Below are 26,594 nucleotides of genomic sequence, written 5' to 3' on the forward strand. Positions count from 1 at the left end.
TGCAAAATTTGAAATGTGCATCAAATTGCATTTGCCGCATTTCTGAGACTTATTCAGAAAGGGTGGAAATGAAAAAACTATAGTTAAAAAAACTAAGAAATAATCTTTCAGAGGAAGAAATGTGCTTCACTAGGTTGTTGTAAGGATTAAACGGATTATTTCATACAAAGAGCTGAGCGTAGTGGTTGGCACATGGCATGCTCAACAAGTTATTCAAACTTTCTCCATTTTCTCCTGTCCTTATTTTTCCCTATAAACCAACATAATCAAAATTAATTTGACTGTTAACACAAACGTAAACTATGTCTGGAATAACTTTATACATTTCACAGAGCAATTTTACAATCACATCACTTCATACTTAAAGCAGTTCAATGAAGGAAAAACGAAACTAAAATTTGCATGCCTTCTACATGATAGCTACTGTGCTAAGAATTAACACCTATTATTTCACTTAAAATGTGCAGGTAAAATATTATCCTAATTTCACAGATAAGAAAACTGAGGTTCAGAAATATTTAGCAATTTGGCCAACTTCCCATAATAGTATTAAACGGAAGGGCTGAGATTTGAATTCTGTCTGGCTCCAAGGCTTATACTCTCATCACTAAAACTATCTTGGGCCCTGTGTGAGATAATTTCTCATTCTCTTGTTCAATTATTCATTCATTGACTCTTTCATTCAATCAAACAATTCAATGGTGGCAGGCACACTTGCACCAAACTAGTGACATAAACAGGAATAAAATAGCCTCTACCCTCATAGCCTAGAGAGTGGGAATGAGAAGGAGAAGGAGGAATGGCTGAACACAAATCAACCACAATACAATTAAGAGCCCAATAATAGAATAAGCAGAATGCTGGTGAAACAAGGAGGGTAAATACTAGCTTTGGGGATTCTGTAAAAGCATTGCAGAAGACCTACCATGTTCAGCTGAAACTTTTGTTAAATATGTGCTTACAACTTGATAAAAAGCATCTCTACAAAAACCTACAGCTAACATCACACTCAATAGTGAAATACTAAATGCTTTCCCCCAAAGTTGGGAACAAAGCAAGGATGCCTGCTCTCACTACTCTTACTCAACAGAGTATTGGAAGTTCTAGGCACTGTAGTAGGCAAGAAAGAGAAGTAAAAAGCAGAAAGAAAGGAAGGAAGGAAGGAAGGAAGGAAGGAAGGAAGGAAGGAAGGAAGGAAGGAAGGAAGGAAGGAAGGAAGGAAAGAAAAACTATCTCTATTTGCAAATGGCATGATTGTCTGCAAAGAAAATCCCAAGCAGTCTCCAAAAAAACTCCTAGAAGTAATAACAATAAAGTCAGAGGATATAAAAATCAACACACAAAAATCAACCGCATTTCTTTATACTGACAATAAACATGCAGAAACCAAAATTAAAAACATTACCATTTACAATCACTCCAGACAAAATTAAATACTTCAGTATACAATTGTCAAAACACGTATAGCATATCACAAATTATAAAATACTGATGAAATAAATCAAGGAAGACCTAAATAAACAGAGACTTGCTCATGGCTTGGAAGACTGAGCATGATAAAAATGTCAATTCTCCCCAAACTGATCTACAGGTTTATGCAATTCCTATCAAAAGCCAACCAAAGCTCTTTGTAGACACAGATAGGCTTATTCTAAAACTTACATGGAAAGGTGCAGACTCTAGAACTGCTACAACAATCTTGACAAAGAAGTGGGAAGAATTACTCTACCCAATACTATAGCTTACTACATAGCTACAGTAATCAAAACCGTGTGATACCAGCAGAGAAATAGACACATCAATTAATGGAACAAAACGGAGAACCCCAAATAAGACCCACATAAATATTCTTAACTGATTTTTGACAAAAGTGCAAAAGCAATTTAATGGAGAAAGGAAAAGCTTCTCAACAAATAGTGCTGGAACCTTTGGACATCTAAAGGCAAAGAAATGAACTCGGGGCTGGCCAGGTGGCTCAGGCGGTAGGAGCTCCATGCTCCTAACTCCGAAGGCTGCAGGTTCGATTCCCACGTGGGCCAGTGGGCTCTCAACCACAAGGTTGCCAGTTCAACTCTTCGAGTCCCACAAGGGATGGTGGGCTCCGCCCCCTGCAACTAACATTGAACAGGACACCTTGAGCTGAGCTGCCGCTGAGCTCCCAGATGGCTCAGTTGGTTGGAGCGTGTCCTCTCAACCTCAAGGTTGCCGGTTCTACTCTCACAAGGGATAGTGGGCTGCGCCCCCTACAACTAGCAACGTCAACTAGACCTGGAGCTGAGCTGCGCCCTCCACAACTAAGACTGAAAGGACAACAACTTGAAGCTGAATGGTACCCTCCACAACTAAGATTGAAAGGACAACAACTTGACTTGAAAACAAAAGAAAAAGTCCTGGAAGTACACACTGTTCCCCAATAAAGTCCTGTTCCCCTTCCCCAATAAAATAAAAAAATAAAAATAAAAAAATTAAATTAAATTAAATTAAAAAATATAACCCCACTTTTATGCCTAGGGGGGGAAAAAGAAATGAACTCAACCTAAATGTCACACTTTGTACAAAAATTAAATCAAAAGGATCCCAGATGTAAATGTAAAATATAAAACTTTTAAAAAAATACAAGAAAACCTTCGTGATCTAGAGTTAGGCAAAGAGTTCTTAGACTTGACACCTTGACACCAAAAACATGATTCATAAAAAAAAAACTGATAAACTGGACCTCATCAAAATTAAAAACTTTTATTCTATGAAAGCCCAGGGGAAAGAGTATGAAAAGCACAGGGGGAAAAGACAAGCTACAGACTGTGAAAAAATATTTGCAAACCACATAATTCAACAAAGGACTAGTATCTAGAATATATAAAGATCTCTCAAAACTCAACAGTAAAAAAATCAAACAATCCAATTAGAAACCAAGCACAAGACATGAAGAGACCTTTCACCAAAAAGGGTATACAAATGGCAAAATAAAACATGAAAAGATGGTCAATATTATTATCCATTAAGGAAACGGAAATCAAAACCACAATGCAATATCACTACACATGGCTACAATATCACTACACATGGCTAAACTAAAAAGTAGTGACACCACCAAATGAGGGTGAAGGTACAAAGAAACTCATCAGTGATACACTGCTGATGAGAATATAAAACTTACTTTACTGCCACTGTGGAAAACAGTTTGACAGTTTCTTAAAAAACTAAACATGCAACTACCATACAATACAGCAATTACACTCCTAGAAATGTATCCCAGAAAAGTGAAAATGTATGTTCACATAAAACTTGTACATGAATGTTCACAGCAGTTTTACTTGTTAAGTCAAAAACTGGAATCAGTCCACATGTCCTTCAACAGGTAAATGTTTGAACAAATGGTGTACATTCATACATAGAATAGTACAAAGCAAGAAAAAGGAACAAATTATTGATACACGCAACAACTTGAATGAATCTCTAGGAAATTATGCTGAACAAAAAAAAGGCAACACCAAAATGTTACGTACTGTATGATTCCATTTACATAACATTTTTGAAGAGACAAAATTTTAGAGAGGAAGGACAGATTACTGGTTGCCAGGGATGAGGGTATCTACAGGGCAACACTAGAGATCCTTGTGGTTTTAGAATTGTTCAGTATCTTCATTGTGGTAATAGTTACATCAACCAACACATGTAAAAAAGTTACACAGAACACACACACACACAATATATAAGTAATACTGGGGAAATCTGAATAAGATCAGTGATATGTATCAATGTCAATATCATGGTTGTAATGTTATATTGTAGTTTTGAAAAATGTTACCATTTTGGGAAACTGGACAAAATGTACAAGGGATTTCTCTGTATTATTTCTTACAAGTGCATGTGAATCTACAATTACCTCAATAAAAATTTTAATTTTAAAAAATGTGGATACAGGTAACTTGCCTATAACCAGAGACTTACCTGACATTCAAACCTAGTCTTGACACTTTTTCTAGCCTTCAGCTAGAAAAAATATTTACTAATAACTTTCCAAAACACTAAACAACAAAAAAAGCAGTTACTAGAAAAAAAATTGTCTAAGAAAGGAAATGTATTACTACATGACTTAGCTATGAACAATATTTACAAAATCATAACAATGAAATACTGATGTATTAGTTTTCTATTGTTATAGTAACAAACTACCACAAATTTAGTGGCTTAAAACAAAACAGATCTTTTGTCTTACACTTCTATAGAAGTCCAACATATTCTCATTGAGCTAAAATCATGGTGGTGGTAAGGCTGCATTCATTCCCTTCTGGAAGTTCTATGGGATAATCTTTTTCCTACCCTTTTTCAAATTCATAAGGACGCCTGCATGCCTCTGATCATAGTACTTTTTCTTACACATTCAAAACCCACAACAGAGATTGAGTCCTTATGTAGCATCTCTTCTGCCTCCCTCCTCCACTTTTAATAATCCTTTTAATTACATTGAACGCATCTGGATAATCCAGGATAATCTCCCTATTTTAAAATAATCTGATTTAGCAACGTTTATTCCATATGCAACTTTAATTCACTTTTGCCATGTAAGGGAACATACTCACAGGTCCCAAGGATTAGAATGTGGACAGATTGGGGGGGAGCACATTATTCTGCTTACCACAAGTGATTTAACAAACAAACCAAAAAAATGTATTATACATACATTGGGAGAGAAATTGTGTATGTATATGGGAGGGAGTATAGGAAATAGCATTTAAAGCATATCATTTAGAAATATATACAGAGGTAAATACCAAAAAAAAAAAGGCAACATTTAAAAGTGCTCCAAAAATCATTGGGGGATCACTTCATAAATTATATAAATGTCTAACCACTATGCTGTACATCTGAAACTAATATAAAATAATACTGAATGTTAACTAATTGAAAAAAAAATGTAAATAAAAGTGTTCTGAAGAACAAAACTCAGGAGTACCTAAGGAAGAGTAGGGCAAAAGAAAGATGTTTTTCCTTACAAGCCTTAAAATACTATTTCACTTTTAAACAATGTACATGCATTCCTATGACTTGTTTTTATTTTTTAATGGCTTCTACTTTACATGGCTTTATCTCAGAGGTTGGCACAAACGAATCAGTTGCATAATGTCAGTAGTACCCTCGGGCTCTGCTTGGACACAGTTGAGCACTTTGAAGAAATTGTAGGAAAAACAAGTTTGAACCAATAACTGCAGAATTTGTCCTGATAGGGACACTTCGGTCTTTTAGCACTCTGAGTAAGAAACCTAGTTAGGAAGTTCCTCACTAGTTTCCCCGGAAAACAGCTGTGCTCTACAGATGATTTCTAATACGTGGGAACTAGAGTCTGAACAAGATTAGCCCCGTTGGTTCAAACAGTTGCTTCATCTTGATCGATACACCACCAACAGATTTCGATCAGCGCATCCGTTCCAGGTGAAAAAATGGCATGAGCAGTCAAGAAAACAGGAAACCTTTCGATTTGTTTCGGGAACAGAAAGTGGTTTAGACTGGCTGAAAGGATGAGATAACTAGAAAAAAAGCTAGAATCACAGGTCAGTCTTTGATAGTTAATGTTAGACCACTGAACGCTGTTGAACAGGAAAGTGACAAAGAGCGGAAGTGTAATTTTTTATTCAGTTTTTAAAAGTGGCTGGTATTCGGTGAGGATGAAGGAGAGTGTCATCCCCGGCCAGGACTACGGTAGGATACTTGAGGCTCCCAGGTACAAAGTGTAAGGAGGCTCTCATTCTCAGGGTCAACACGAGAGTAAGTGCCTCTTTAAATTCTGCACTCACATACCCCTTAGTATCCTCATTTGGTGGGCTCAGCACCTCATCTGCCTCACCCATAATAACCACAAAGTGGAAACAACCTAAACGTCTATCAACTGTTGAATGGATAAATAAAATGTGTTCTATTCATACCATGTAATTAAAAGGATAGTTAAAGCTGTAAGGAGAAGGCAGAAGAGATGCTATATAGTGAAGGGGACCAAAAGTTTTGCCTTTTGGGATATTGATTGTAAGCTGGTTATTAAAAAACAAGACTCAGAAAGAACCTTTGACCCTCCCCCGTTTCCAGCCCAAGAGATTCAGATAGAAAAACCTGCTTCAGGAGAGAAATCAGGATGTTTGCCTTGGCCTGATCGGAATTATGTACAGTAAATAGGAGGGCTTTAGGCAGGGGCCTGTAAGCTTGATACCCCGAGTCCCACTGTTTCTCAGGTACCTAGCAAAAATGCACCTGCCAATGTTCCACTCTTCCTCAATTACCTATACATGGCCCATTCTCACTTTTGAAATCTAAGACCCCATTTGCTCCTTTTCTCCTTTGTCCAAAATGTCATATATACCCAATTTTCTGTCTTTGGAATTTTTATGCTTATGTGAATTCCCCACAGGCATATATTAAAATTTGATTTTCTCCTGTTAATCTGTCCCTGTTAATTTGATTGTTAGCCCAGCTAGAAGTACTCAGAAAATGAGAGGGAAAGTATTATATATTTTTCAGCCCCCACACTAGTTCTTGGTTCTCCTGACCCCTGATCTAACTGGATCTATGTTATTGGTTGTTCAGCAGCAAACACATGAATTCAGACCCTTTTAGTTACAGCATGCCTTCTTTTTCATCAAATATTTACACCACGTAACAGAGCTTTCGGCAGTATCAATTTTGAGCAGTAAATGGTATTATTTGATGTTATATACCATTGTCTGAAAATTAATAGCTACCATTTTTGAGCACCCTATTTTACAGAGGGGGGTGTCACTTAATTAGCTGAAGATCACAATGCCAATAACTGAAAACTGGAATGGAACCCAAGTTTTGTTTTATCCCAGTGCCCACCTCCCTCTCAATGCTAAACTCAGAAATGTCCACATGTCAGGATTTCCCTTCAGAAGAGAGCTGTGAGGGATCATTGCTCCTAAAGAATTATTTTCCCCCCAAGCATAACAACAATGAGAAAAACCAGTTTCTTCTATATATATGATTAAATATCTGATACAATTATTATTTATATATCTTATTGTGGATTTTCAACCTGATCAATTTTATTCAGCTATCGTCTCCCCAAATTTAAATTCAACTCGTTTAACTCAAATGGCACATCACTATAATAATATTAAATGAGTTCCTGAATTTTACAGTCAAATCTAATTTGTACCCAGAAGTGGTATTTTTCCCCTCATTTTAATTCATAGTTTTAGTCACCAGACTTGGTTTGTTTAAAGAATTCTAACCTTCTTAGAACTTTCTAACTGTTAAGACAACATCAAAACATTACAATGCACATTCTAGTGTTTTACCCAATGATGGTCAAGAGGTTTCCCATAAAAACAAACAGTAAACTAAAAACATTGCAAGCTATATGACAAAGGATTAATATTTTTACTATAGCTTTAAAACATCTCAAAATAAGAAAACAAAATGAAAATTGGCAAAGACATAAACAGCTAGAAAATGTGATTATCTTGAAAATCCAAAAGAACCAAATGAAAAATCATATTTAATAAAAGAATATAAGGTAATCCAATTCAGGATCAACAAAGAAGAATCAATAACTGTCCTGTATGCCAGTAATAACCAAATTTTGAAATGTCTTGAGGTAAAAGATCCCAATTGCCATAACTTTCAATAACTATAAAATACCTAGAAATTAACCATGTACAAGACCAATATGAAAAGAACTGTAAACTTTTCTGAAGGATTTTTTTTAACCTAAGTAGAGAATATCCTGTTTATAAATGGGAAGTATCATATCAATATTATAAAAATATAAATGCTCCCATAAAGTAAGTAATCTGTCTACTTGTGATCAATCCCAATTACTATCACAAAAGAATTTTTATTTGTAATGAAACCTGAAAGTCCATTTCCAAAAGAAAGAAAAGAAAATCTGTTCTTGCATATATTCTAAGACTGAGAGGAAACCTAACCTTCAAACATACTATATATAGGTCAACAATAATTAAACTGGGTGGTATTGGCCCAGAAATAAACAGATCAACTGAAAAGAAAGTGAGAAACAAACACACTAACATATGTATATATGACATTTTAGAGCATGATGAAGATAAGATTTCACATCAGTGAAGACAGGGATAGGATACTCAATAAATAGGATTGGGTTAATTGCATGTTTGGAGAAAAAGGTACCTCACAAAACACACAAAAATAAATTCCAGATTGATTAAAGAGCTAAATATTTTTTAGCTGTAAAGTGTTACAATGAAACAGAATATTTTCATAATTTCGGGATTGGAAAAGCCTTCTTAAGCCTCAAAATCTAGAAGCCATTACAAAAAGATATAACTATGAAATATAAAAATTTTAGTACATCAATAGACACTATAATGTAACACACTAGAAAAATATGTGCAATATATATAAAAAGTACAGAATTGTATCCGTATACATATAAAAAGTTCTTGTTAATCAATAGGTAAAAGAAAACAACCCAGTTAAAAAACAGACAAAGAAAAGAACAAGCAATTTCATAGAAACATAAACGGCCAATAAAGACATAAAAAGATGCTGAAACTCATGAGTAAACTGGAAAGGGGGATAGGTGAAAAAGGGGAAGGGATTAAACAGTACAAATTGCCAGTTACCGTGTTTCCCCGAAAATAATACCTAGCTGGACAATCAGCTCTCATGTGTATTTTGGAGCAAAATTAATATAAGACCCGGTATAAGACCCGGTTAACTTTTGCTCCAAAAGATGCATTAGAGCTGATTGTCTGGCTAGGTCTTATTTTGGGGGGAAATGTGGTATAAAAATAGTCACAGGGATGGGAAGTATAGCATAGGGAATATAATCAATACTGTAATAACTGTATGTGATGTCAGATGGGTACTAGACTTACCAGGGTGATCACTTCATAAATTATATAAATGTCTAATCACTATGTTGTACACCTGAAACTAATAATATATGTCAACTGTTAATTGAAAATTTTTAAAATTATTTTTTAAATAAGTAATCTGGAAACTAAAAATTAAAAGAAAATTTTTTGCCTGTTATATTACGTGACAAAAATGTACAAGATTGACAACATCAAATGTTGGCAAGTATGTAAAGATATAGGCACTTTCATGGAAACAACCAAAATGTCCTTCGATAGATGAATGGATAAAGAAGTTGTGGTATATATACACAATGGAATACTATTCAGCGGTAAGAAAAGATGATATAGGAACATTTGTGACAACATGGATGGATCTTGAGAGTATAATGCTACGCGAAATAAGTCAGACAGAAAAAGCAGAGAAGCCTATGATTTCACTGATATATGGTATATAAACCAAAAACAACAAAAGAACAAGACAAACAAATGAGAAACAGGAACTCATAGACACAGACAATAGTTTAGTGGTTACCAGAGGGTAAGGGGGGTGGGGGGAGGGAGATGAGGGTAAGGGGGATCAAATATATGGTGATGGAAGGAGAACTGACTCTGGGTAGTGAACACACAATGGGATTTATAGATGATGTAATACAGAATTGTACACCTGAAATCTATGTAATTTCACTAACAATTGTCACCCCAATAAATTAAAAAAAAAAGATATAGGCATGGAGCTTCCACTTTCATAAACTGCTGGTGGAATGCAGAATGGTACAGACTATATACAGGGCAGATCGGCAGTATCTTTCAAAACTGAAAGCAGGCATACCTTTTAAGCAACAATTCTAGGCACCTACTCTAGAGGCAGTCTAGAACATGTGCACAAGAGACAATAAGGGATTTTCATTTTAGTGTTGTTGGTAATTGCAAAAATCTGGGACAACTTAAATGTCCATGGATAAAGGAACAGTTAAATAAATTACAGTAATTCAAGCCGAAATACAATCAACTATTAAAAAGTGTGTACTGACAGGATGAGATCTCTCAAAGGTATACTGCTAAGTTTAAAAAAAAAAAAAAAAGAACTGCAAAAAAAATACATTATCATTCCACTGATTTAAAAAAGCTATAAATAGATATATAAAGTATAAACACATACAAAAAGGACTGGAAGAAAAACCACCAAACAAGATATTTCTGGAAGGGGAATCTATATTCCTTAGCCTATATAGATACAGTAGTTTATTTTTGAAAGAATGTATTCTTTGTTCTCTTTAAAGTATTTTAAGTGTACAATTTAAATACTTATTAAAAATTTTAAGTGCTTTTAAAAAAACAAAACAGCCAGTCAAGAAAAATAATAAATATGACAAAATGTTCGACTTTACAGGCAATCAAAGAAATGGAAATTTAAAATAAGATGTTACTTTTTACCTACCATGTAAATTGTTTTTTGGTTTGTTCCTTGAGTCTCTATTTACTGTTGCTAATTTAAGCTGGAAGGAAATTAATACTTTTCCCCACTAATCCCTGTAGGAGTGTAAATGGATAGAACCTTTCCAGAGGGTATGTGTATCAAAGCAGAAGAAAAGAACTTCTAGCTCTCCTGAGGATGAAGAGTTAAAGAATGCTTTTAGACTATTATCCTCTTCACATATCATAAACTGCTCTTTCAGTTTTCAACCCACCTGGAGAAGAAGTTCCATTCTTAGCCCTCAGGGCCCTTCCTCTCATCTCATTCTCTTGCTCTAAATCTTTTTTGGAAAAATGTCTCAATACCTCAAAAATAACTCATATAGGGCCGGCCCAGTGGCTCAGGCGGTTGGAGCTCCATGCTCCTAACTCCGAAGGCTGCCAGTTCGATTCCCACATGGGCCAGTGGGCTCTCAACCACAAGGTTGCCGGTTCAACTCCTGGAATCCGCAAGGGATGGTGGGCTGCGCCCTCTGCAACTAGCAAGAGAAACTGGACCTGGAGCTGAGCTGCGCCCTCCACAATTAAGACTGAAAGGACAACAACTTGAAGCTGAACAGCACCCTCCACAACTAGGATTGAAAGGACAACAACTTGACTTGGAAAAAAAGAAAAGTCCTAGAAGTACACACTGTTCCCCAGTGAAGTCCTGTTCCCCTTCCCCAATAAAATAAAAATAATAATAAAATAAAATAACTCACATAAAAAAAGTAAGCACCCGGCTCACTTAGTTAAAAGGTGTTAGAAAACACAAGAATCTCATTCACACCCACACGCTATTCCATCTAAAATCTATACAGATGAGGAGCTGCTGCAGAAACTCAACTCAATGAAAAAAAAGAACTGCATCATGGACTCACCATCAAATCTACATGTATTTCTTAAGAATACTGTGTATTATAACATAGTTGTACAACTCCATTTTTAAAGACACTAAACATTGATTAAAATGGGCCAGCACCACAGCTGGGCACAGAAAAAATGAAAACAGTGCTATAACAAACCAAATGTTGGAAGCATCTGAATAAATTATCTGAATGCATTTATCCTAAGTATAAGAAGTGTAAATACAGTATAAGGGAAACAAGTAATTAGTTTGTTCTGTCATCTATAGCCTCCTGATATAACTGGTTTCCTAAAATTAGCTGGGAGCATCTAAAACTCTCAATTATCTTTAACGTACAGCAATTATTAAGTATAATTTGGCAATGTGGTACAGTAGAAGGAACACTGAATTGGAAATCAGAATACCTGGGACATTGTAGCTATATGACTTTGGGCAAGTCATTTAAAAGTTCTCTAGGATTTAGTTTCCTCAGTATAAAAGGATGGACTGGACTAGTTGACTTTTAAGCATTCAACTAAGTAAGTCTAGAACTAAGTATCAACACTACACTGATGATATTTTTCCTTCTCAGATTTTTAAAGAAACCATGTACTAAGATATAAAATTTGAATTTCAACCAGATAATCAGATTTTGGAGTCTGAAATATAGAGCTTAAAAAAATATGAAAGCAAATATATAAATACATGTAATATGTATATATTTTTCTCAATACAAAAAAATTGCAGTATAAAAAAATTTGACTTAATCCTTTAAAGTCTACTGTAATTAACACTTGCCATATATACCGTGTTTCGCCGAAAATAAGACCTAGCCGGACCATCAGCTCTAACACGTCTTTTGGAGCAAAAATTAAGACCTTTTGCTCCAAGAGACGTGTTAGAGCTGATGGTCCGGCTAGGTCTTACTTTTAGGGAAACACAGTATGAATATAGATAACCATCTCCACGGTTAAAATGATCATTTTCTGGAAGCTTATAAATGTTAACTGCTTATTACAACTATTTTCCCAAACATAGCTCCCTGTACAATTATATCCAACATGAATATGGTGATTTACTCAATTCTCTGTACAATACAAATTTCATATTTAGCATCATGCTAATATTGAAATTCGTTCCCCATATGCGTATAAATATTTGATAGAGGAAAATCTATGAATAAAGACAGAGATTGAATTCTGGTCTTCTGTCCAATTCCACCTTCAATCTCTGCCCTCCTCCCCACATCCCAAGGCTCCCTTTCTGCAAAAGAAAGGAATCTTGCTTAGGTTTTTCCAATCACGTTTATTTCTAACTCCCTAATCTGACATTTACCAGCTCTGTAATCTTTGGCAACTTTTTAATTTTTTAATCTTCAGTTTTCTTATTTTTAACATTGAAGTATTAGTAGCAGCTGAAGAGCAGGGTGCTGTGAAAATAAAATGAGATAATGTGCCTAGCACATTAATAATCACCCAACAAATGTTAGCTATTGTGCTTATAATCATTATTATTACTATTATTACTATTATTATTATTGACTTAAGATGCTTAGTGATATTTATTTTAAGAGTACTAAAAAAAACTATTAAATTATGAATTTACCCGAGAATTTTCACCCCGTTTCTATTCTAACTTTCATCTCTTCTGAGAAATGTAGTATGTGTTTTACTGATACAGGATAGTCAACTACTATGATATATACACAGTAAACTGCTCAGGGACAGAACCTTGTTTCATTAGCGTGTGTTCATGTATTGTGTGCTTATTACACTGTAATTATTTGTTTCTCTATTACTCTCCTTCCTAGGGTCTGAGCAATTTCAAGGCAGAGAGCAAGGCTTACTTGTATTTGTATCCTGAAAGCTTAGTAATCAGACACAAAATAGGTCTCAATAAATGTTTGTTGAATGGATAAATGAATTAATTAATCTTTTCCCCCTGCAATGCCTTACACACAGTACTCTACACATAACAGGAACTCAGTGAAGCTCGTTAATGGATTCATGCAGAAATCTTTGGGACTCTACCACATAAATCTTGCCTCAAAAAAAGCACTTTCAAGTTTAGCTATTAACATTACAAATGAAAAGTTTTAGTCTAAAACGTATCAGATAAATAGGTTCAAAGACTAACCACATCAAGGCTAGCTCTAGAAAAATTTAAAAGCCATTATTCTAATTAATGAATTTGTGAACCTCAACATGGAAAAATCCAGTTACATAATCAAAGAGAGGTTATCCCTTGCACATTTATACTTATAAAAGGTAGTGAGAAAAATTATCAGAAAGTTGTTATCTGTAGATCAAACTGGATAAATTATTTTTATGCCTGAATTGAAGCCACTAGAAATAAGATTTTAACAAACAAAGTAGTCCAAACCTGAGGTCTCCAGAACAGTTCTTGAGTCTCAGACTAAACACTTTGCCCTCTCGGTGATTTTAACTCTTGGGAGACTCCTTTTATTTCCAGGTTGACAGGTATTCAAAACTTGTTTGGTCTCCTAAAATAAAACCTAATCCATTTCTTAAAAGGCAAATAACCTAAACAAGCACACTTTGGCAACACTAGGTTTTACATTCGAGTAACTAAAACTATCCCTAGTGTTCAATCTGCGGCTGCTGCTGCTGCAATAAAAACACTTTTCTTAGTTTGTAAGTTACATTCGTGGAAGGTTTAAGTGTCGTACTGCACGTTCTTTCACTGTATCATCTAAGCTGATTTTACACTGCGTATATAATTTCCTAAATATACTGTAAAGGAATTCTACAATTGAATGAATCTGGCAAGAAACGTGATCTCAGCACACACCCCCTTCCTCCAACTCAATGCGCTCCAGAGGAAGCACATCTGAGGTTGGTGTTTTTTTTTTCTTCTCTCAAACAGTTCTCTCCCGCTCCCACCCCACACTTTATCTTAGAGCAGCAATCATTCATTCTCCCACTCAGTCTGTCCACCGAAAGAACCTTCCCAACTAATACTAGCTCACCAGCAACCTCCTTTCATATCTCAAAGTCCGTGGGGGATTTCTTTGGGAGGACGGGAGGCGAAGGTCCGGGACGCCACCATTCCCGCCAAGCTCTTTAGGACGCAGGTCCTGGCGCGCCTCAAGTCCCGGACTAGCCTCCGGCGGGGCCCCCGGGAGCTGCGAAGGTCTGACACACGCGCACACACACGCACACGCATCCCCACCAGTGCAAAGCAAAGCGGGCCCAACCTCGGTGCTCCCATTCAACATACCCTCCTCCTAGCTGTACCCCATTTCTTACCACTTATTCCTCGATGTAGTCCGGTCTCTTTAACCATTTCTGAGTCCCGGTAACCCTCTCCCTCCCACCACACACACACACACACACACACACACACACACACACACACAGGCTTCCACGCTCTGGCCCCTGCCCCTTGAACCCTGCTCCACCCCGTTCCTCCCCCTAGACCTCCCAGCAGCTGCAGCCCTCCCCGCGTGCCCCAGTGCAGACCGGCGCCCAGTCCCTATGCCCACTAGACCTGGGTCCTTCCCTACACGTCACACTCGCGCCCATTCCCCCCGTGACCCGACCCTCCCCGCCCCCTCCCTGGGCGCTCCCCCTGCACCCCGATCCCTCCAGCCCCGCCCCCCTGAGGGTGTCGCACTCACCGCTCTTGCCGCCGCATCCTTAACCGCCGCGGCTGCTATAGCTACAGGGAGCCAAGGCAACCAGCTCTCGCGACACTTTCCTCCGCGAGAACAACCCAGGAGAACGTCTCGCAAGAAAGTACATACATGAGTCAGGCTCCCGACGGCTGAGTGTCTCGCGATAGCATTGGGTAAAATGGCGACTGCGGGGCGTTTCAGGGGTGGCCTGGGAAGGTGTAGAGGTGGGCGAGAGCGAGGGAGAATGTGGAGCCGGCCGGAGAGTCGGAAACTAGTGCAGCCGGGACGGTCTGAGCTGGGGGGTGTTAGGGTAGCGGACCCCCGCTGGAATAACTAGGGATGTGGCCTGCTCGTTGCCCAAGTGCCTCCAACTTAGAGCAGTGTCGCCTTTAGCCGAAGTTCCCGTTTTCCCGGCATTTTCCTTCTGCATGCGGAGTAGGGATGAAGCAAGACAGAAATTGACCTTCCCGTGTCCTCATTACCTTCCTTCATACGGAAGTTTTCATACGTTTTTTTCCCCTACTGTGGTTTGCAAATGGGATTGGACTCCACAGCAATGTTTATGTTTCTCCGCTGGTGCCACACCGCCCGTCAGTTAGCCCGACTCAAATAGGCAACGCAAGTTTGTCTTTTAAATCAGGCACAGGTGTGAGGTTTGAACTTGGCACTTGCTTGCTGCCCTGTGGACACATCCTTCTGACTTACTGACTCTGTCAACATTTAAGTTGGAGGGCGTGCCGTCTCTGCTCCCAGACAACTGTAAATGCAGACAGTAACATCTGGAACAGGAGGTAGACAACGCCGGTCGTCAAGGAAGAATAAAACAGAGGGGAACAAATAAAGGAATAGAAATAACAAATGGAGAATGTATTCCTTCTCTCACAGCCCCTGAATAGCTCTCATAGTCTAGACCACTGCTGTCCAGTGGAAATATACTGCAAACCGCATTATGCAATTTAAAATTTCGAGTATCCACATTTCTTAAAAGAAATAGGAAATTTTAGTTAATTTTTAACCCAAAATATTTCAACATGTAATCAATATCTTTAAGTTATTGATGAGATATTTTATTTTTTCATATTAAGTCTTCAAAAGCCAGTGTTTCTATACACAGAGCATCTCAATTCTGACTAGGCTCATTTTAAAAGCCTAAAAGCCACGAGTGTCTAGTGATTACAGTATTGGACCGCAAATCTCTGAACCCTAGAAGAGGGAATGAGCTATCTGGGTGAGGTTAGGGGCACAGTATTATAGGCATGTGGTTTATGTATAAGAAACCCTTAAAGTTGCTAACTCAGATGGCTACAGAGGCTAGGCAAGTAACAATAAAAGATGGCCTAAAGAAAGGATGTTTTAACACAAGAATAATGTCCAGGCAAAGAGATAGCAAAACTTTAGGATTTGACTGGATTTCTGGCTAGATCCTGTGCAAGTGCGCACTTTAATGCATTAAACCACCCTTGCGTCTTCTGATAATAATTTGACTCTCAAGTAGACTTTTATACTAAGAAAATAATTTCATAACCAACCTGGGCTTCCTGTAAATTAATAAGCTTGCATCATGATTTTTCGTTATATTTAAGATTTCAGACATTCTGAGTTTGGAAAAACTTAAGTTTCTAGGTTTTCAGAGCTGTTGACTAGCAGATGCTGGACTTTTTGTTTTTAATCCCAACTTTAAGAGTATGCATTTAATAAGTATTTTATGATTGACTGTGAAATCTCTTTGTCACATGAGTTGTTACTAGCCTTTGTACCTCTGATGCCTGACCTGGTAAGTACCTGGTATACAGTAGGCACTTAATAAACATTTGTTAAAGAAATATAGTCCGTAACTTTTTGGGAGGGCTCAGAGACTTTCAAACATGAGAATCAGATGAACGCTGTGAAGCCTTATCTAGATCCTATCTGTGCCCTGACCATATTCCCTCAGTCCACCTCAGAGTTCACTACAACTTTGGTAGACAGATCCTGCACAAGCCCATAGCTTCCTACCTCAAACACCTTTATCTGGAATTGCCAGCAGAGTTAACATTCCTGGTAACAATCCACAACCAATGAGAGATGGGATTTGGTGGCTAAATATTCCAGTTCCCTCCCCTCTCAGTGTGGCAATTCTGATGTAGTGTTTCTCAAAATTTACCAATGGGTAAGCATCACTTAAGCTCTCTTATTACGCATGGAGAGCTTAATAAGCTACAGATTCTTTAGTTTGTACTTTTAACCAAGCTCCCAGAAGATAATGCTGCTGCCAGTCCGTGGACCACAGTTTGAATAGTATTTTTCCCAGAGTCCCCAGTGGGATTCAGCCCCAATTGCTCAAGTCACCTTTATTGGCTTTCTTCTCCCTTATACTGCTTGGATTCTGGGATCACCTCCCATGCTAGCTACTTGTATCCAAACCTTTGTTCCAGGATCTGTTTAGGGGGAAATCCAAACTATGACAACACTCTACTTAGAAAAATGCATGTAGAAGTAGAGTTTTGTGTACAAGTTCACAGAACGTATGAAGCCCCTGAAATTTATTTAGTTTGTAAAGGAACGTGACCAGGATAAATATCATGTGACCCAAGGTCCATGAAAATTGAATCAGTCTATGCAGAGTCTAGCAAATTAGTATAATCTTTAATGGCTCAAGAAGTTGGCTGACGCTATGGAAGGCAGTGTGGAGGTTCCTCAAGAAATTACGAATAGAATTACCATATGACCCAGCAATCCCTCTCCTGGGTATCTACCCAAAAAATCTGAAAGCATTTCTCTATAGAGACACGTGTACTCCAATGTTCACTGCAGCTTTGTTTACGGTAGCCAAGACATGGAAACACAGCCAAGACAGGGTTCACTGCCCTTCGATAGATGAATGGATAAAGAAGTTGTGATATATATACACAATGGAATACTATTCGGCGTTAAGGAAAGATGATATAGGAGCATTTGTGACAACATGGATGGATCTTAAGAGTATAATGCTAAGCGAAATAAGTCAGACAGAAAAAGCAGAGAACCCTATGATTTCACTGATATGTGGTATATAAACCAAAAACAACAAAAGAACAAGACAAACAAATGAGAAAGAAAAACTCATAGACACAGACAATAATTTAGTGGTTACCAGAGGGTAAAGGGGGTGGGGGGAGGGAGATGAGGGTAAGGGGGATCAAATATATGGTGATGGAAGGAGAACTGACTCTGGGTGGTGAACACACAATGGGTTTTATAGATGATATAATACAGAATTGTACACCTGAAATCTATGTAAATTTACTAACAATTGTCTCCCCAATAAATTTAATTTAAAAAAAAAAGAGAAGTTGGCTGACTTCAGCCAGCTCTCAGAATTTATTTTCCCAGAACCTATTGAGTCATCTCTTTATTCTTCCTGGTCTGCATCACTTCTTACTTTGTAGAACATAGGAGTAAGTCTGGGATTCTAAAGAAACCTCATGCTTGAAATCAATAAAAAGAGTAATGTTACTCATTCCTATTGGGCTCTCATGCTTTCTTCCCAATCGCATTGCTTTCTGGACACCACTGCAGTGCCCCCATGACCCTTAGTTCTTTTCTTGCTATGTTAGTACAGAGCCAGGCCTACTGTACTACAGCTGGTTTCTCTCACTTCTGAATTCCAACATGGCTCCCTATTCTATCTCATGCTTTTGGGAAACCGTAACCTTTGACATATATTCCTAAGCCCACTCTGATGTCATCTGGAAACTTTATGGCACTTCTAATTCTGTAATAACTGGCTAATCCTGATTATCCCATTTTCTAATCAGCTACAAAAAGAGAACTAACAGCAGGGTCACTACCACCTACCTCCTAACCACAGCACACAATAGCTTCTTAGCTGTGCCCACATATGGACTAGTACGTGTGTCTGTGCGTGATTATTTGTCTTATGTTACTGTTGAATAAGAATGCCTTTGTATACACCTATGAATGTGGTTTCTTGGGTGTGGATGTGGGTGTGGGTGCGTAAGTAACCAGAGCTCAGGTCTGGTCTTGAAGTTTGAATCATGAATGCTTAGTATTTGACTTTAATTAGTCTCTGTGCATTGTTAGCCTCCGTTTTCGTCTGCCCTCAAATATCAGAGGAAGAATGAGGTCATTTCCTTGAAGTTTATTGACTGTTACCGGTGGTGGAGCAAATTCCATAAAAGAACAGTTTCCATACAGAGAAAGTGGAAGGGGAGCTCTGAGGTGGTGAGGAAGGATGCTGGAGTGGGAACTTAGACTGAAGGATGGAAAGGCAGATTTCTCCCTTCTTTTTCCCTCCATTCCCAAAAGGATACTAGATTTACAATGGGAGTATCTTGCTCAGCTTTCCTCTCCAAATTGGAACCAGAGAGGGGAAACTTGATGCAAAGTAGAGGAGAAAACACCTCACAACTCCTCTGTTTCTCCATCCAAGGGGATGCCAATATCCACGTTGTAGTCTGCATGCTCCCCGGAGCTCAGCCAGGGAATAGGGGTTCGATTGAAAGAAGGCCTATTGGAGAGGTTCTGGTTGTAGAGGACCAGGGGTTCACTCAGCAGGGGTCCCAGGTCAAACTTGGGCATCTGGAAGGTCATTCGTTTGGATGCCTTCTCATATCCACCATAAGGCATTGCTGTCCTGAAAAAGGGACACATTATTTCATTAAAAACCAGAACAAAAGGAGCAGAGCTTTATCAGTAAGATGTTAGTCTGTTTTGAAGATGGGGAGTCTCTGAATTCTAGTGTGAGATTGCTTCTGCACTCCTTTTTCTTTTTCTCCCTTAGCACTCCATTCCCCCTTCCTGGTTTCCTTGTTTCCTCGAAGCTAATAATGAAAAAAGGAGTCTAATTGGTACTAGATAGCCTCATGAGCAGCTGTGGCCCAGACCAGCATTTTAGAAAAAGTGACCCCAAACATTATAGACCCAAGGGTCTGAGGCTACCTTAAAGTACAATGTAGAACCCCTACCCCGCCTCCAGTGGATAGTACCTGGCCTAAAAGAGAGGAATAACATTTCCTGGAAAATCCAGACTCCTTAGGACCAGATGCAAAAGCCCTTCTCTAGCACTTCCCTATCCTACTTTCACACAGATCTACTATCCACAGTCTGGAGAAGACCAAAAGAACAGATATTCAAACCTCCCTAAGGAAGGGTATAAAGGACTAGACTCATACTGCAGGAACAGTAATGGAACCCCATCCTTGAAAGACGGGAGCCTTCAAGGGGCCTTTAAATGTGTGATATGTTACTCCCATTTTACAGTCAAGGCAACCAAGGCTCAGAAATAGGGTGACTTTCCCATGCCCACACAGCTAATAAGTGGCCCATGAACTAAAATTTAAATCCTGCCTCCCAATAAATTTTCTGTCATCATACTATGCTGTTTCTCTGAGCTAGAGTGAAAAGAGCAAAGGCCTTCAGTTAGGGTCCCCATATTCCTCCCATGCCTCCTCAGCCTCCTGAAACATTTGAACCAAAGTTTCCATCCCAATGAAAGACATGTTACCACACACTCTCATGCATCTTGTCCCTTCCCCCATCACCACTACCTGTTGAAGGACTTGTATTGGGGGAGTTCAGCTTTGGCCCCATAGGCCAGCAGGTCAATGCCAAGTTCCACTTTTTGCTGGGGGTCAACCCCCATGGCTTTCTCCCATGGGGAAATATAGGTCTTGAACACAGTGATATGTTTTCCTCCTCCACCTGCCTGGTCTCCTGGCAGCCATGGGAGAGAAAAGTAAGTCAAATAATAGCAGGTAGTAGCCAGTGGAAGTTAGTCTCATACCCTTGCACTAGGGAAGGTGCTGGAGCCAAGTACCAAAGGTATATCATCCTGGTAATTGTATAATGTTTGCAGAATAATGACAGCCTGGGGTCGGATCTAGGGCTGAAACTGAAAAGCGAGAAAGGTGACTGAGAGACAAGGCTTCTGGGTGAAATAGATTCATGTTTGTATTCTCCTGGACCCATAGAGTCCACCAAGAAATCTCAGGCCTCTCCTGCTCCCTACACCCAATTTAGGCTTCCTTCCTGCAGATATCGCTGCTCTAGGGACCAGACATTACTCTTGGGTAAAGATACTTGCCTGTTCCTGTATCGCCAGCCCCTGCTGTGCCAGCAGTTCCTCCTCTGCCGGGCTGGCCTCCCGGACCACCTGTACCTCCAGATCCAGACCCAGGGCCCTGCTGCTGCTGCTGATCAGAGCCGTACTGTCCGGCAGAGCCACTTCCCCTTGCCTGGCCTCCACCGCTGCCCTTGCTGTAGGAGAATCCCTGACCCTCTGTGCCCAGCTGTCCCCCCACTGTGGGAAGGAACTTCTGGAAGTGATCCTGAAAAGGACAGAGTTAGGGGAAGGTTAGTGATGGGTATGGGGAATACACAAAGACACAGGTATGCGTAGCAAGGAGGATGTGATCAGACAATGGCAACCAAAAGACACTGAGTCCTCTATGATTCTCCCCTCCAATAGATGGATAATGGATAGCCTGACTGAGAGAAATTAAACTCTTTTTAAGGGGTTAGACCCCCCAATGGCTCAGTACCTCCAATTGTACCTCAGGATGAGAGCAACTCAGTCTCCTTTCCCATCCTTACCAAGGCGAAGAGGACCAAGACTTCTGCTCAACTAAACTTTGAGAGGATAGGTTTGGCCTAGAGAACTCAGCCTTGAATTGAAGAACTAGAGAGCTCTCTGCCCCCTCCCCCTCCTCATCTAGTCAGATAGAACTCTTCTCTCTCTCCCTCTTTTTCTTGCTCTCTTTTCTTGGTGCTTGTGGGACCAGAACTTCTTGACAGTGAAATTGTAGTGGGAGGGGGAAGGGTGGCCAAAAGGGCAACACTGGATTCAGCCCCAAGGCCTAAAAATAACCCTGCCAACTCCTTCAGGAGGCTCTCCTGGCCACCCACCACACACAACCCAGTGCTCCACCCAGTGTAACCAGACCCAGGCAGGAAGGAGGGCTTTTGGTCTCCTAAAGTTAGATATAACCAGCTCAGCATCTTCACTCTACTTCTACATAAGGGCCAACAACAGACACTTCTGCCCCTGGCCCCATATAGGCGTCTATTTCCACTCTCCCCTGGCCGGCTGCCCAGGGAAGGTGGAGGGGAAATAAAGGAAATGGAGAAGAGCCTCTCCGTGTCAGCTATAACATCTTGTGCCTGGCCTCTCTCCAATCCCTACTTCTCTTTCTTTGAAGGATCCTGACTAGGGAATATAGGATCTTCAAGGATGGTTTCAGTCCCCACATCTGGGATCCTTAGATGAAAGAATGGCTGAAGAAGGAGATGACCATAAAAATTCACTTAATTCTTTCTAGGGTTGCCAGATTTAGCAAATAAAATTACAGGATACCAGTTAAATCTGAATCGCAGATACGCAACAAAGACTTTTTTAGTATAAATATGCTGCAAATATTGCATGGGACATATTTATATATGAGAGTATCCGTTATATATCTGAAATTCAAATTTTACTGAATGTCCTGTATTTTTAAATTTAATTTAATTTTTATGCCCCAAACATTTTGTGGGACATACTTATACTAAAAAATTATTCATTGTGTATCTGAAATTTAAGTGCCTTCTTTGTTTTTATCCCCCCGCTGGACTGTTTTTGTTGTTGTTGTTTTAAATTTTTATTGGGTAAACAGTATGGTTTTCCAGAACCCATCAGTTGCTGTCCTTCAATTTAATTGTGGAGAGCGCAGCTCAGCTCCAAGTCCAGTCTCCGTTTTCAATCTTTAGTTGCAGGGGGCGCAGCCCACCATTCCATGTGGGAATTGAACTGGCAATCTTGTTGTTGAGAGCCCGTGCTCTAACCAACTGAGCCATCCAACTGCCCTTGTTTTGTTGTTTTTTTTATGTCCAAAATATCGCATTGGACATACTTTACTAAAAAATTATTTGTGTGTATCTCAACTTTAAAATACAGGGCTGGACTTCCTGTGTTTTATTTGGAAATCCTATCTTTAACACTTACCCATACTGAGAAGGCATTTTCTCCCTGAGGGTGTGGTTCCCTCCCTCCCACTTCACTAGCTCTAAGATAGAGACTGAGTTTCATAGGTGGGCTGTAACTCACCCTGGAGCTGTTGAGGCCTTGATATATCTGGGAATTGAACAGGCTCTAAATTTGCAGAGGGGAGGTTGGTGATAATTTGGAGATTCAGAGCCTACCAAGAAGTTGTCCTCAGGAGCACGAGGCTTTGACGGTAGTAAAGTCCTGAACTCACCATTGAGCTGTCAGAAAAGACATCAGGATGATTTTCATAGATAAATTTCTCCACCCGCATCTGGCGCAGTTTGAACATCTTGGAGCCCCGGTTCGTGAGCAGCGACAGCTCCTCCAACATCACATCCCTGGGGACACTGATCTTCTTGCCCAGGTTCAGGCCTGAGCTCTCCTGTCCACCTTTCAGGGAGGTGGGGAGGAAGAGGCAAGGGGAAGAGGAAAGTGGGGTTTTCTGGGCTAAGCATGCAGATGCCACCCACCGCTGTGTGTGTCCCAGCAGAGACCCCTGAGGGAAGCAGATGCTGCCTGTGATGTCTGATCTAATTCTGTCTAATTTGTGAGGGATTTTGATTTCTTGGATTTGGAGTTGGAGAGAATGAAAGCATGGGAACTGGGCTGCAGAGTAGAGACAGTGGGGATACTGGCAGAGAAGAGAGTGAATGGGGTCAGTGGGGCATGGGCATGGGGCTATAAGGCAAAAGGAGGAAAAAATGTCATAGGCGGAAGCCACTGAGGAAGCTACAGCCTGGGAGAAAGCCCAAAAGCTGTGGGGAGCCCCTTATGGAGCCAGCCACCTCTAAATACTGGGGAGGGGGGGGGGAATGCCAAAAAAATGTACACAAGTGGATATTTTTGGTCAATGTTGCTCAAGCAGTAGTTCGCCGTCATCAGAAGTGTCTGGACGCTGATGGGAACCACTTTGAGCACCTCTTGTAATTGCAGAAGTCAAACGTGACTTGTATTCATCTTTTGTTATCGGTATATATTGAGTATTACAATTTTAATACAGTTTCCCTTTCTTAAAAGGCACCCTCTGTACAGACACCTGACTTTCTTTTTTTTTTTTTTTTTAGTTAGTTGACATTCAATATTATATTAGTTTCAGGTGTACAGCATAGTAGTTAGACATTTATATAATTTACGAAGTGATCCCCCAATACAAATGTAGTACCCACCTGGCACTATGCAGTGACTACCATATTATTAACTGTATTCTCTTTGCTGTACTTTACATCCCTGTGACTATTTTGTGACGAATACCAATTGTAAGAATACCAATTTGTATTTCTTAATCCCTTCGCCTTTATCACCCATCCCCCCAAACCCCTCGCATCTGGCAACCATCAGTTTGTTCTCTGTATCAATGAGTCTATTTCTGTTTAGTTTGTTTATTTTCTTCTTTAGATTCCACATGTAAGTGAAATCGTATGGTATTTGCCTTTCTCTGTCTGACTTATTTCACTCAGCATAATACTCTCTAGGTCCATCCATGTTGTCACAAATGGTAAGATTTCATTCTTTTTTATGGCTGAGTAATATTCCATTGTACATAGTAGTATGTACCACATCTTCTTTATCCAGTGGTCTATTGATGGGAATTTCAGTTGCTTCCATACCCTGGCTATCGTAAATAATGCTGCAGTGAGCATAGGGGTGCATATATCTTTGTGAATTAGTGTTTTGGATTTCCTTTCCCTACTCTTTCCCTCAGTGAACTCTCGCTGTAAATAGCCTCTAGGTATTGGGAGAGCTGGTCACATGCACCTACTCCTACTACAACCCCCAGGAAAAATGCCTGAGCAGTTTCCCATTTTAAATACTTACACAGGCTCCCTAGCTTTGGGGAAAGAAGTAAGGAAATGAATCATTTCTTGAGACCTTACTCTAGGCCAATCTCCATCATATATATTTTCTTCCTTAAACATACCTCACTGGCCTGTGGGCCCTGTTGTCGTGGACCTGTGCTGGGGAGGATGGCCTGGGTACTGTCTCAGATTGCAAGGTGAGAAGTGTGGAAGGGTGAGTAGTCAGTGTTGACTCCTTTCTCCTTGTACCACCACCACCATCCCTCACCCTACCCCACCCCTGAATTCCTCTTGTCTCATGCATGTCTCTTCACCATAAAACATACGTAAACCTTACGACATTGCTGGGACTCGTGCCAGAGGTGCCACATTAGGTAGGTACAAACAGGTCATACCTCCAGTGAGTTCCATGATCAGCTTGCTGGATTTCCTCTTTTTGTTGGGGGCTGGGGTTCCTGAGAGCGGCATTGTGGAGGTGGATTCAGCCTGGATAGAGTGGGCAGGGGCAGTTGGAAGAAGAACAGGCATTGGGAAAGGTGAGTGTCTACAGGAAGGCAGCACTGCTTAACCTGGGCTTAAGGCCTTCAGGGAACACAATTTCATCAGATTTTCAAAGAAGTATATATTCCCTCAAATAGTGAAAACCCACTGCTTTAGGGCTTCTCTTTTCTTTGGAGGCAGGGCAGAAACTATAGATGTACCCCCTGCCCCTACCTTCTATCAACCTCTTTGCAGCTGTTTTACAAAGAACGGTGTGTGGATTAGGAACCGAGTGTTGGTGGGCAGGGGGGGAAACAAGCAAATAACACACAGGCAGGACAATGCACCCAGGTTTCATTGGCATGATTTGAAGTTTTTATTTGCATGGGGATCTCAGATTGGGGCTGTCATTCCAAGCTCTGGTCTCTCCTCAGTCTTCCCCAACCCCCAGGGGGCAGAAAAATGTTCTGCCAGGGTCGAGGAGATGCAGCCAAAAACAGCCTCCATAGGAAGGAGAAGTTGTTGCTCCTCCACTGGGCCAGCTGGAATGTGGCCTGGAGGTCACAGCAGTGCTCCTTGCTCCCTTTCAGTCACTCCTGCCCCAGACCCCAGAACTGGGGTGCGGGGGGGGGGTGCGGGGGGTGTCAGAGGACATTTGAACTTTGATGCATGTCAACTCAGCAATATCATAGCAGCGGGGCATTGAGGGAGGACAGGAACATCACAATAATTTCTGGCAGTGGAGGGGGGACGAGCTGGGAAAAGACAGACACCAGCTCCTCTTTCACAGAGGCTGGCATTCAGCAAATATGCTGTCTTCTGCTGAGTCTTGTCTCACAACACATCTGTAATTCTACTAACTCAGTGGGGTCTGCTGAGGCCAGGAACTGCTAAATGGACTCTCCCTGTACCTTTCAGCCTCAACCAAGTTCTTTTTTTCCAGCCCGCCTCTTAGACCTCTTTCTCACTTCTCCAGAGCCTCCCCCAATATCTCTACTCCCCCACCCTCCTTCCAACTCTCTGCGGCTCCCCTGAACTGAACAGCTGGGAGCTGAACACAGATGGGGGAGGGGGCGACTATCCCGGGATCAAGGGTCACTGCTGCAGACACAGACACAGCAATCAACAGAATGGGCTCCAGCGCCTCTGCTCACAGAGCTGGACACTTACCTGCTGCTCAGGCGGTGGTCAGCTCTCCCTGGGGTCCAGCAGCTTTGGAGGCCCGAGCTACTGTGACCGAAGAACCCAAGCTGGGCAGGCGGGGGCAGCACTGGCAGCGGGGGAGGGAGGGTGGTTATTAATAGAGATGATGAGCGCAGCTCAAATGGCACAGGGGGTACTGAGACCCTGGAACCAAGACCCCGCCCTCCTTGCCCAGAGGCTCAGGAACAGAGGAAAGGGCTTTGGGATTCTCTCACTAAGCTGTCTGAATCAGGGGTCAGTGTGCCCAGGGACTTACTCTCCCTTGGCACCTAGAGTCTGAGATCCAAAGAAGCATTCAGGGAGAAATTGAAAACTGAAAGGGAAAGAG

General features: G+C 40.4%; 2 protein-coding genes across 2 annotated transcripts in view; both read right to left on the minus strand.

The window, feature by feature from the left end:
* USP54 (ubiquitin specific peptidase 54) overlaps positions 1-14,825 on the minus strand; it is a 117,779-nt gene extending 102,954 nt beyond the window's left edge. The window contains 1 exon segment of the mRNA XM_081075067.1: positions 14,789-14,825. The gene's annotated coding sequence lies outside the window, so the exon portion shown is untranslated.
* A 102-nt stretch (positions 14,826-14,927) lies between these two features.
* Positions 14,928-26,333, minus strand: MYOZ1 (myozenin 1). Its single transcript, XM_081074171.1, has 6 exons — positions 26,234-26,333; positions 24,979-25,069; positions 22,999-23,177; positions 20,850-21,093; positions 20,314-20,479; positions 14,928-19,400 (listed from the first exon to the last, which is right to left on the minus strand). The coding sequence occupies exons 2-6, from the start codon at positions 25,049-25,051 to the stop codon at positions 19,169-19,171; spliced, it is 894 nt and encodes a 297-aa protein (XP_080930297.1). The 5' UTR covers positions 25,052-25,069; positions 26,234-26,333; the 3' UTR covers positions 14,928-19,168.
* Between the last annotated feature and the right edge of the window lie 261 nt (positions 26,334-26,594).

Source organism: Rhinolophus hipposideros, assembly GCF_964194185.1.
Source record: "Rhinolophus hipposideros genome assembly, chromosome: 15".
NCBI lineage: Eukaryota > Metazoa > Chordata > Mammalia > Chiroptera > Rhinolophidae > Rhinolophus > Rhinolophus hipposideros.